The 12,384-nt window shown below is 38.9% G+C and overlaps 1 protein-coding gene across 1 annotated transcript in view; it reads right to left on the bottom strand.

Moving 5' to 3' along the window:
• ZYG11A (zyg-11 family member A, cell cycle regulator) overlaps window positions 1-12,384 on the bottom strand; it is a 57,667-nt gene that overhangs the window by 21,808 nt on the left and 23,475 nt on the right. Inside the window, exon 3 of the mRNA XM_029228113.1 lies at window positions 8,261-9,012. Within this exon, the coding sequence (XP_029083946.1) occupies window positions 8,261-9,012 (752 nt within the window). The remainder of the gene's footprint in view (window positions 1-8,260; window positions 9,013-12,384) is intronic.

The raw sequence follows: 12,384 nt of genomic DNA on the forward strand, positions 1-12,384 counted from the left end.
AATCTACACATTTCTGCTGAGAAAAATTCTTCCCATAAACCAACAACAAATCAGAAGAAAACTGTAACACAGCACTTTAAACTGAATTAAATCTTCTTAATCAGCATGTTAGGATGTGAAAAAATACCTTCAACAGAAAGATAAAACAAGGGATGATTAAACTCAGGAAAAAGACAAAATCATATCAAACAAAAATTAAGTTACAAAGTACCCAAGGAAGAGTAGGGTTGAATAAATATTTAGTAAGGAGAAGAAATGCAAGAAATAAACAAGAGAAAGAAATTTTAAGAAAGAAGAAGTAAAAAGGAATCTAAGATTGAGTGCTTATATAGAAAAAAATAAAGAAGATCCAACACACATATACTTGAAGTTCCTGGGGAAGAAATGAACTAATATTTAAAACTACTACCAAGAAAAACTTTCCAGAAATAAAAAAAAGACCTAAATCAATACACTGAAATAATCCACCAGCTACCTGGGAAAACTGACCCAGATCAAGTCTGAGACATAGCACAATATAAGGATTAAATTTAAAGATAAAGAAAAAAAACTTCAGGGCCTTCACATAAAAAGGTCAAACAAATTAGAGAATTAGATTGTCATCAGACTTAACAAGCAACACACAAAGCAATGTAACAGTGGACAAGCATTTGCAAGAAATAAGGGGAAAAAAAAGGTAAACAAAGGAGTTTATATCCATGCATGCAACTTCTAGAGGAAGTATGGACAGTAAATTGTGGTTCAATTCCATAAATTTCAGCTCTTACCACAATAACCGCTGTCCATGCCCCAACCCACCCCCCAGCCACCAGCACATGCTCCTAGAGCTCCCTGCACTTAGCTTGTGAGAGCCCATGTGGGAAAACGGACCCTGCCCTCCAAATATCAGGGATCCGTGCTCTGATCACTGCTTGCTGCTTCTGATAACAGGTACAAAGAGGTGAACAGTCACTGTTGTTGCACCCCCACCCCACCAACTGTTCAAAGCCCCTCTCCCACAGCTAAAGTGACTTCCAGGGGATTTAAAGGACTGCCCCTTCATTGTTTTCTTTTTCCCCTTTTAGGAGACATTAATGACTATGACATTCAAAACAACTGCATATACAAAGGAAATTCCAAAGTGACTGCACATGCCCAGGAAAAGGCTCAAAAGAGACCTAAAAAGACCTTAAAGTTTATACTTCAGGCTGATCCTCAACACAGACCCAAAATACAAAAACAATAACAAAAGCATCAAAACCCAGGAAAGGAAAAAAACCTGATTTCCAGAGTTGCCATATTATTAGTTTCAAATGTCCAGTTTTCAACAACAACAAAAACAAATCATAAAGCATATAAAAAAAATAGGAAAGCATAGTCCATTCAAAAGGAAAAAGAAGAAAAATCAAAAGACACAGTCCCTGGGGCTTCCCTGGTGGCGCAGTGGTTAAGAATCCACCTGCCAATGCAGGGGACACGGGTTCGAGCCCTGGTCCGGGAAGATCCCACGTGCCGCGGAGCAACTAAGCCCGTGCACCACAACTACTGAGCCTGTGCTCTAGAGCCCACGAGCCACAACTACTGAGCCCACGTGCCACAACTATTGAAGCCCGCACACCTAGAGCCCGTGCTCCGCAACAAGAGAAGCCACTTCAATGAGAAGCCCATGCACCGCAATGAAGAGTAGCCCCCGCTCGCCACAACTAGAGAAAGCCCACGCACAGCAACAAAGACCCAATGCAGCCAAAATTTTTTTTAATTAATAGTTTTCAAAAATCTTACAATAAAAAAATCAACTCAAAATGGATCAAAGACTTAAATTTATGACCTAAAACTATAAAACTCTTACAAGGAAACATGGGGCAAAATCTTCACAATATTATACTTGGCAGTGATTTCTTGGATATGACACCAAAGGAACAAGCAACAAAAGAAATGCAGACAAACTGAACTTCATGAAAAAAGACAACCCAGAGAATGGGAGAAAATATTTGAAAATCATATATCATAAGGAATTAATATCCAGACTACACAGAGAACTCCTATAACTCAACAACAACAACAACAAAAAACCCCAAGCAACCTGATTTAAAAGTTGGCAAAGGACTTCATAAGACGTTTCTTCAAAGACATACCAATGGTCAATAAGCTGCTTATAAAAGATGCCCAATATCACTGATCAGTATGGAAATGCAAATCAAAACTTCAAGGGATTTCTCTGGCGGCCCAGTGGTTAAGACTCCGTGCTTCCAATGCAAGGAGTGTCGGTTCGATCCCTGGTCAGGGAATTAAAATGCCACAGGCCGCACAGTACAGCCAAAAAAATAAATAAAATAAAAATTAAAAGGGTTATCCCTGTAAAAAGAAAAAAAACTTCAATGAGATCCACCTCACATCCATTAGTATGGCTACTACTAAAAAATTTAAAAACAGGGATTTCCCTGGTAGCACAGTGGTTAAGAATCCACCTGCCAATGCAGGGGACATGGGTTTGATCCCTGGTCTCAGAAGATCCCACGAGCCATGGAGCAACTAAGCCCGTGCGCCAAAACTACTGAGCCTGCGCTCTAGAGCCCACGAGCCACAACTACTGAAGCCCATGTGCCCTAGAGCCCGCATGCCACAACTACTGAGCCCACACACCACAACTACTGAGCCCACACACCACAACTACTGAAGCCCACACACTCTAGGGACCACGTGCCACAATTACTGAGCCCGCGTGCTGCAAATACTGAAGCCCACACGTCTAGAGCCCGTGCTCCCCAACAAGAGAAGCCACCGCAGTGAGAAGCCTGTGCACCGCAACAAAGAGTAGCCCCCCGCTTGCCACAAATAGAGAGGAAGCCTGTGTGCAGCAACAAAGACCCAACCCAGCCAAAAATAAATTTAAAAAAATTTTTTTGAAGTCTCTGCTGCTATTTACAATAGCCAGGACATGGAAGCAACCTAAGTGTCCATCGACAGATGAATGGATAAAGAAGATGTGGCACATATATACAATGCAATATTACTCAGCCATAAAAAGAAACAATAAAATTGAGTTATTTGCAGTGAGGTAGATGGACCAAAGTCTGTCATACTGAGTGAGGTAAGTCAGAAAGAGAAAAACAAATACCGTATGCTAACACATATATATGGAATCTTAAAAAAAAAAAAAAAGTTCTGGAGAACCTAGGGGCAGGAGGAATAAAGACACAGATGTAGAGAATGGACTTGAGGACATGGGGAGGGGGAAGGGTACGCTGGGATGAAGTGAGAGAATGGCATGGACATATACACACTACCAAATGTAAAATAGATAGCTAGTGGGAAGAAGCCGCATAGCACAGGGAGATCAGCTCGGTGCTCTGTGTCCCCCCAGAGGGGTGGGATAGGGAGGGTGGGAGGGAGACACAAGAGGGAGGGGATATGGGGATATATGTATACATATAGCTGATTCACTTTGTTATACAGCAGAAACTAACACATCATTATAAAGCAATTATACTCCAATAAAGATGTTAAAAAAAATTTTTAATGTCTCTGCTAACCTTTAAAAAATAAAAAATTTAAAATTAAAAAACAGAAAATAATATATGTTGGCAAGTATGTGAAGAAAATGGAAGATCTGTGCACTGTTAGTGGGAATGTAAAATTGTACAGCTGCTGTAGAAAACAGTATGGCAGTTCCTCAAAAAATTAATAGAATTACCATAAGATCTAGCAATTCCACTTCAGGATATATACCAAAAGAATTAAAAGCAGGGTCTTGGGAGTTCCCTGGTGGCCTAGTGGTTAGGATTCCGGGCTTTCACTGCTGTGGCCCAGGTTCAATCCCTGGAACTGAGATCCCTCAAGCTGTGTGGCACAGCAAAAAAACAAAAGGCAGGGTCTCGAAGAGATATTTGTATACCCATGCTCGTAACAACATTATTCACAATTACCAACACAGCCAAAACATGGAAGCAACCCAAGTGTTCATTGATGATAAACAGACAAGCAAAATGCGGTAAACACATAATGGATGTTATTCAACCTGAAAAAGGCAGTATGCCACAACATGGATGAACCCTGAGGATGCTATGCAAAGTGAAATGAGCCAGTCACAAAAAGACAAGTACTGTATGATTCCACTTACATGAGGTAGTTAGAATAGTCAAATTCATAGGGACAAAAGTAGAATGGGAGTTGTCAGGGTCCAGGGAGAAGGGGTAATGGGAGTTAGTGTTTAATGGGTATAGAATTTCAGCCTTACAAGATGAAAAGAGCTATGAAGATGAATGATGGTGACGGTTGAACAAAATTATGAATGTATGTAAAACCACTGAACTATACACTTAAAAAAGATTAAAATGATAAATTTTATGTTATATGTATTTTACCATCCCCTCCCAAAAAATGGGAACATGAACTGACACAGGGTGATTTCCAAGACATACTGCTTAGTAAAAAAAGCAAAGTGTAGAGTACATATACTATGCTACCTATTGTGTAAGAAGAGGAAATTTTAAAACCTAAATATATGTGCTTAGTACTTTGACTATAATCTCAGTCAAGAGGTAAAAGAAAGAACTGCAAACATATCTTCAACTTTTTTTAGTAGGTTTGTGTTTCAAAGTAATATAGGTGTGGGACTTCCCTGGTGGCGCAGTGTTTAAGACTCTGCGCTCCAATGCAGGGGGCCCGGGTTCAATCCCTGGCCAGGGAACTAGATCCCACATGCATGCCGCAACTAAGAGTTCGCATGCCACAACTAAGGAGCCGGAGACCCGCAACTAAGGAGCCCTCCTGCTGCAACTAAGACCCGGCGCAACCGAATAAATAAATAATGTAAAAGAAAAAAACAAGTAGTATAGGTGTAGCAACTCTGCAACTATTTTATATGTGCTGTAGGATTAAGCAAACGTGCTGACGCTTTTGAGAGCCAAAGTTCTCACTGTGGGAAAGAGAGATACAAATACAGAATGTGGAAGGGCAAAGAACAGTGTGAGGGTGGTCATTTGGAAGTATCACTTTTAGACTTACTTCATCTATTTCTTGGCTCTGTTTGCTGAGAGGGCTTAAAAACACATCTAGTACTCAGATATTGGTTTCCTCCTAAAAGGAACCAGGGCTTCTGGGAGAAATGTCTAATTCCAAGGCCAAAACAGAGAAGTGTAAGAAGCCTAGAACATCTTAGTTTGCCAGAAAGTAAAGAAGTACTCAAAATAATAACAACAAAAATGGGGGCATGTAAAAACTGACATGGGAGCTCTCATTGGCCAACCTGTGACAAACTGAGCATCAAAATAATTAAGAAGAGTAATGAATTATAAATCATTGAAAACATCAGGAATCAATGAGTCCACATTGAGGATACGTTAGACTTGCTAAATGTAGAAAGGAGAGCTGGAGTTGGAAAATCACCACTTTGCAACCACTGCAGTAAAGATTGGTTCAGGTAAGAAACATCAATGGATGCTGTATCTAGATCAGAAAGTTTGATGAGGACCAGGATATTGGCATAGTCTTCTAATACCTTATATATTGCTTATTAGTTTCAAGAGGAATAGTATTACCTATGTAGTGTAGAAACAATACGACAGTATATAGATAATATTTTATCTGCACCTGGCCATTTTACCTAGTACCTGAACAATACTTTGACCAAGTGATGAAAAGTAACTTCACTAATGAGGGGCACTGTGTGCTTCATGTTGTAATATACTTGAGAAGCACACAACATCCCTTATGTGGTATCCCGGGCAGAGATGGGAGAACCTGAATATAATTATGAGGAAGCATCAGACTAACCCAAAATGAGGAGTATTCTTCAAAAAAGCCAACGAAACAACGCTGGTCTGTATTCTTCAAAAATATCAATGTAACAAAGGACAGGAAGGACTAAGGAACTCTTCTAGTTTAAATTATAAAGAAATATGACAACTGAATGCAAAAATAATCCTGGACTAAAAGGAAAAATATTTTATAAAGGGCATTACTGGGATAGTATATATAGTAGATTATATAAAAGTATTGCATCAATGCTAAATTTCCTGAAATTTGATAGCTGCACTGTGGTCATCCTTGAGACTATCCTTGCTCTCGGAAGAGTCCAAGAGACTATCCTTGCTCTAGGATATACAACCTGAAGTATGTTAAGGAGCAGAGGGGCATGATGTATGCAACCTACCCTCAAGAAAAAAACTCTGTGCGTGTGTGTGTGCACGTGTGTGTACACGTGCATGTAGAGATAAAATATGAAAAAACAAATTTGGAAAAATGTTTAAAGTTAGTGACCTGCAAAGTTAAAAATTATTTCAAAATAATTTTTCAAGTACTATACATAGATCAACTGCCCAACGACCTACACACTATTGAGAATCTAAACGCTGGATATATTCTAAAATTTTTTAAAGTTTTGTGATCATCCAGATGTAAGAGCTGAAAGAGAAACAAAGGATAAGCCATAGTAAGGCTAAGCGGAAGACCAGATAGCTGTTGCATCACCCTCTCTCTCCAGGGCTTCCTATAGATGTCATTACAAAACAATCCTCAAAAGGGATTCTTGCTACGCCCCACCAGTGGATCAACAAGGATTTCTTAGCAAATGAAAATGTTACATGGCTTTTAATACTAATGGCGGGTGCCCTTTCCACCCATTTTAAAGCAATTAAGTACATGTTGCCCACTCTAACACTGGGTGCAGGAAATAACACAGACTTGTTCTGTTAGGTTTTCACTAACACTTAATTTTATCCATTTTAATTTAAGCAAACTTTTGATTAACCCAAACAAAAATACTTAGTATATTTTGCATCTGATTCGAGCAATACATATTTCTCTTAAATATAAGATTTTCTGAAACACACCTTTTAAACTTACCATACCTTACACTCCATGTAAGTCTAGATTAAGATCTTTAGAGTTTCTTAGTACTAGGAAGATTATGGTCTCTCCTCTCCATCCCCACAATATCCAACACTGTATATAAGGCATAATTTAAAATTTTCAAAATAAACTAAACTTTCATGTATACCAGATAAAGTTTACTGAAAGAAAACTTCTCTCATTTTCTCTTGGTGTACCCACTTTGACAGTATCTTACCTACATGCATAATCTGCCTACAGAATATTCTAGCACTTGTCCAACATTACTGTATATATCAGGAGTTGATGTGTTAAAATCTATTTTTTTTAATCACTGTGGTTTTTTGATCATTGTGACACTAAATGCCATTAATCTGAAACTGGCCTAGGTGTTCATTCGTGGTAAACATCTCTACTATACACGTTTAATTTGAAAGTTCAAATTATCTATTTGTAGCCTAATGATGTAACTGATGGCTTCCACCTTCATTAACAAGCCAGAAAATTAAAAGGACTTTAAAATACAACAATTGCTACTTTCAAATCAAAAGAATAAAATTGTGAAAACAACTAATGACTGTAAATCACTTTTCTCTCTCACCCTAGGAAAAATTACATAAGGTATAATTATTTTTTTAAAGGGGTTCTTTTAAAGTGCTGGTTCTGAACCTTGGCTGCACACTAGAATTACGTGCAAGCTTTCAAAATCCTGATGCCCGGAACAAGTCCCAGACCAATTAAATCAGAATCTCTGGGGAATGGGACACAAGCATCAGTGTATTTTAAAGCTTCCAAAGTGTTTATAATGTACAACTGAGGTAGAAAGCCACTGTTTTAAAAGAGAAATATTCTAGGACATAAATATTTAAATATATGCTGCTTTAAAAACAGCACCATGAGAGGCTATAAACATATTCCAGCAGTGTCCAATGCTTTTATCTTAAGACTCTTTTAAAAATTGCTTTTTGTCATACCTTCACCAAAAATGGTGTTAGGCATATTGATCACCTGCCTTATTCATTATATTTAGCTGTTACTAGAGGTGAAAACACTAGTTTTAGAGTCACAAAGACCAGGATACAAGTCTCAGCTCTATCATTTAATACTTCTATGACTGTGGATAAGTAGCTTAACTTCCCTGAGCTTCCATTTCCTCATCCATAAAAAACAATGTGCATGACATCTGGCACATAAGAGGTAATGTATAAATGGCTCTGCTTATCATTATCAAACCAGACTCGAAGACGTGGAGGCTAGGACTGTATCTTGTTTAAGGTTATATTTTCACAACCTACCACACAGTAGCTACGCAATAATTCTTAATTAAGCTCCTTAAGAATTTTTTAATCTGTCTTTGTAACCCTAATGCCTAGTACAGATTCTGATATACAACAAAAACTTTAAAATGTTTTGAACAAACGAAACAAACTTATTTCAGTAAAGAACAAACCCTCAAGTCTTGCGCCGTAGCAAAGAATTCAGAATAACCAGCATCCGTAGCCAACAGTCCCACAAATTGCATCGCAGGCCGCTGCTGTATAAACAGTTCTACAGCTTCATCAGTGATGCAACTGCCCCCAGAAATGTCCAGTGACACGATGTTAGGCAGAATATCCTTCTGCTGTAGCAAATGAAAAGCTAGATCTGACTTGAGTTGCCTGTGATCAGAAATATCAAGGTGAAGCAGACATTTAAGTTCTCTAATGACTGCGAGAATCTGTGGTTTGGTCATGGTCAGGCATTTTAGATAGTGCATTGTGAGAGATCTGAGTCGATCCTTACAGGTGAGGAGCGCAGAGATGTTAGTGACCAGAGTATTGGAGATATCCAAGCTTTCCAGTCTGGGTAACTGAGAAACATCAGCCAGGTCTTCACTATGAAAACAAACACTGAAAACACTTAAGATGCGAAGACCGGTGAGCTGACCAAAGAACAACAGTCTTGAATTGCGAGGGATGCTTGCTGAGTCCAACAGGAGACATCGGAGGTTTTGCTGGATCCAGCTATTGCTGCAGAGTCCATGTAGGATGTCTGGAATTGAGAGGTCAGTGTGTACTGCAGTAGCATCCAGTTCAATGAGTCTGTGATGGCAGAAGGCTTGTATGAACGCAGCTGTAGATATTTTAGCTTTTTGAATACTGACCAGCTTCAGTTTCATTTGGTTGCCTCGGAAAATGCTTGCCGTTCTATCAGTCAGCTTGCCTATAAGAGAACCAGAACCAGCTTGTAATAACAACTAAATCTCATGCCTTTTCCAGGAGGTGTTATGGCCAAAGAACTTTGACAGATGCTAATAATAACAACAATAATGACCTACATTTACTGCTTACTCTGTGCCAAGCACTGTTCTAAACCCTTTACTCAAATCATCTCATTTACTCTTTACAATAACACCATGACAGAACTATGATTATTACCATCTTATAGCCGAGGAAACTCGAGCTTAAAGAGGTTAAGTAACTTGCTCAGGGTCAAAATGTGTGGCAGAATCAAGAATCAAAACCAGTTTGACTCCACATCCCACAGTTTTAACCACAGCAACCTTGTTCACAGAAAAAAAAGAACAAAATAAAAAAGGTAGGTAAGTATAGGGTATATAATATGAAAACAGCACTAATGACTACTTTTAACCAAATTAGTGCACAGCCTTTGGTAAGTCGCTTACCTCTCTAGGCCTCATTTTCCTCATCTGTAAAATGAGTGGGTTATACCAGATTTCATTTAGAAACGATTTACTAAGCATCTTCTATGTGTGAGATCCCATGTTAAGTAATAGGCTCACAAGGTAATTAGACACCTGTGACCATAAAGAATTCAGTCTAGGAAGCATGTCAGGCAAATAAATTATTATAATAACGTATTATATCGAATGGTGATTCATACCAGGTACTGAATTAATACAAATGAGGTTAACATCGGGGAAGGTGTTTAAGATGGAATATCAGTTTCCCAGGGTGAAGGTGAAGGGTGGAAGAACATGCCAAAGACATGGAGGAACAGAACAACAGATTTTTCAGAATGACCCTAAGTAGATCAGTGCTACTGGCCCATAGCGTACAAGGGGAAGCATGGCTGGAAATGAAAATGGAGAGGGAGGTAAAACGCAGATGGGGCCTGTAAACAAAGTAGGTAACTCAGACATTTACCCTATAAACAATAATGAACAACTCAAAATTTTTAAGCAAAAAAAAAATGAATGGTCATCATTATTTTTTTAGAAAGACCAATTATGTGATAATGTAACAAGAATTAGGATGGTATTTGATGGGAGTGAGATGGGGCAAGAGATTATTAATGATTTTAATGATGAGAAATGAAAGTTTAAACTGACAGAACATGGTAGCTGAATGGACTAGGGGAAAGAACTGAGGAAAAAGGTGTATAAGATGGTTCACAAGTTCCCAGTTTGAGTTGGGCTGTGCTACTAAGATAGGAAAAAGGAAACCCCAATATTCAAGGCTTTGAGAAGGAAGTTATTACATTTATTCAACAAATATCAAGTGCTCAAGGTATGCAAAGTGCTATGCTACATGCTGAGGATGGTGAATGAGACAGACATGGCTCCTGCCATCTTGGGGTTTATTTACATCCTAGAAGGAGAACACAGATACAAAAGAATATAAAACAAGCAGAATACTACTAACATTAAAAATGTAGTCAGTGTTCTAAAGGAAACAAACAAGACAAGAATATAATATAGGGGTGGGGAAAAGGAGGAGGAGGACAAGAATCTTCTGTCTCTCGGTGAGGTATGAGGAGGCAACATTTAAGCTGAGGCCAAAAGGATATGAAAAGCAAAGGCAGCTGTCATTCCAGACACGAGGAGCTAAAGACCTGATATGGGAAAGAGCTTGGCTTTTTCTGTGAAATGAGAGAAAAGCAGTGTGGCTGAAGCATAGCTGGTGAAGGGGATACCAGCATCTGACAGGTTAGAGACAGAGGCAAGAGTCAGACCTTACAGGCCAGAGTAAATAATTGGCATTTTCTCCTAAGTACAAGGAGAAGCCTTTAAAGAGTGGCAGAGGTGTAGACAGATCTGATTAAGGTATAAGAGGACTGCTCTCTGCCGTGTGGCAGAGCTTGGCGAGGAGCAGAATTGGAGGTAAGGAAACCATTTGGGAGACCAGGGGAGAAGTAAGAGAAAGGTGTCAATGACAGGGGCTAGGAGGAAAAGAACGTTTGAGATGTGTATTTTGAAGACAGAAAATGTGTCAACAGAATCAAGGGTAGAGGGAGGAAGAATGAAAAATGACTCCTAAGTCACTGAACAACTAGGAAGATTTTGAGATGGGAGGAAATGGCAGTGTAGCAGATGCTGTCATGTGACACCAGATCACATTTAGAGATAAAGGACTTACTGCTTGAGCTGCTGGGAATGCCACCAACTGACAGCCCTCATCTATGGGGACTGCATCAGCTGAAAAGAACTGCTTCACCCGTGGTCATACCACTTTCCCATGGAAACCCATATCCCAAGACTGTGTTGGGAGGTATAAAGATCCAGCCCTCACGCCCTAATGCAACACAGATCTGAGTAGTTATTCCACCTTCAGGACTTCCCATAAGATCAGCCAAGGTCTTCTCAGTTCTACATATTTTAAATCTAAAAGACTGAAGCATAAACATTTGGAATTAATCAGCATAGAGACAGTATTTAAAACCATGGGAATGGATGACATGAGAATGTAAGAAGAAAAGGAACAAGGACCAAGTACCAAAAAGCATCTACATTTAAGATCAAATAGCAGAATGAGGAATAATAGCCATGATAATAACTAACCGTTTTTGAATGTTCTGAACATTTTAGATATACTAACTCCCTGAATCCTCATAAAACCCAATGAAGTATGTATTATTATTAGTCATACTTTACAGATGAGATGAGGCATAAGGAACTTAAGTAACTGGCCCATGGAAATGGTGGCAAACCCAAATAGTCTGGCACCAAAGCCAGAACTCTTACCCTTTCTGTACTACCCTTCAAGAGAAGCTAGATGAGCAGAGAGATAAGCAGCAGCCACTGAGGTAGAAGAAAACCAAAAGAATATGATGATTCAGCAGCCCAGAGAAGAGTTATAAGATATGTAAGAGGTATCCTGGATATGTGGCTCTGGAGCTTAGAATAAAGACCTGCACTGGAAACTCTGGGAAATTCAAGTAGAAGTGGTAGCTAAACCAAACAAAATTACCCAGATAGTGTACAAAGTGAGAAGGGTACCCAAGACAGAAACTTGAGGAACATAAAACATTTAACGTATATACAGAGAAACAGAGGCATACAAACAAAATTGTGGAATAGTAACCAAGGATAAAATTAAAAAACAAAAAAACAAAGTACTCTAAGCCAGGGAAGTTGAGAGTAATAAACATTGTCATACATACAAGAACCCCTGATGATTTAATAAATCTAGGAAGGTAACAATCATCTATGGCCACCAAAAGTGAAAAACAACCAGGCAATCAGGCTTTATTAACACCCTTAAGAAGGACAGGGCACTACCAAACATCAAACCTGAATCTGATCAAGCCTCTACCTCTAATTTCCAATTTATAGGAATTACAAGGATCAGAGAA

The sequence above is a fragment of the Monodon monoceros genome, unplaced genomic scaffold (assembly GCF_005190385.1).
Source record: "Monodon monoceros isolate NGI ecotype Baffin Bay Population unplaced genomic scaffold, NGI_Narwhal_1 Super_Scaffold_18, whole genome shotgun sequence".
Classification (NCBI taxonomy): Eukaryota; Metazoa; Chordata; class Mammalia; order Artiodactyla; family Monodontidae; genus Monodon; species Monodon monoceros.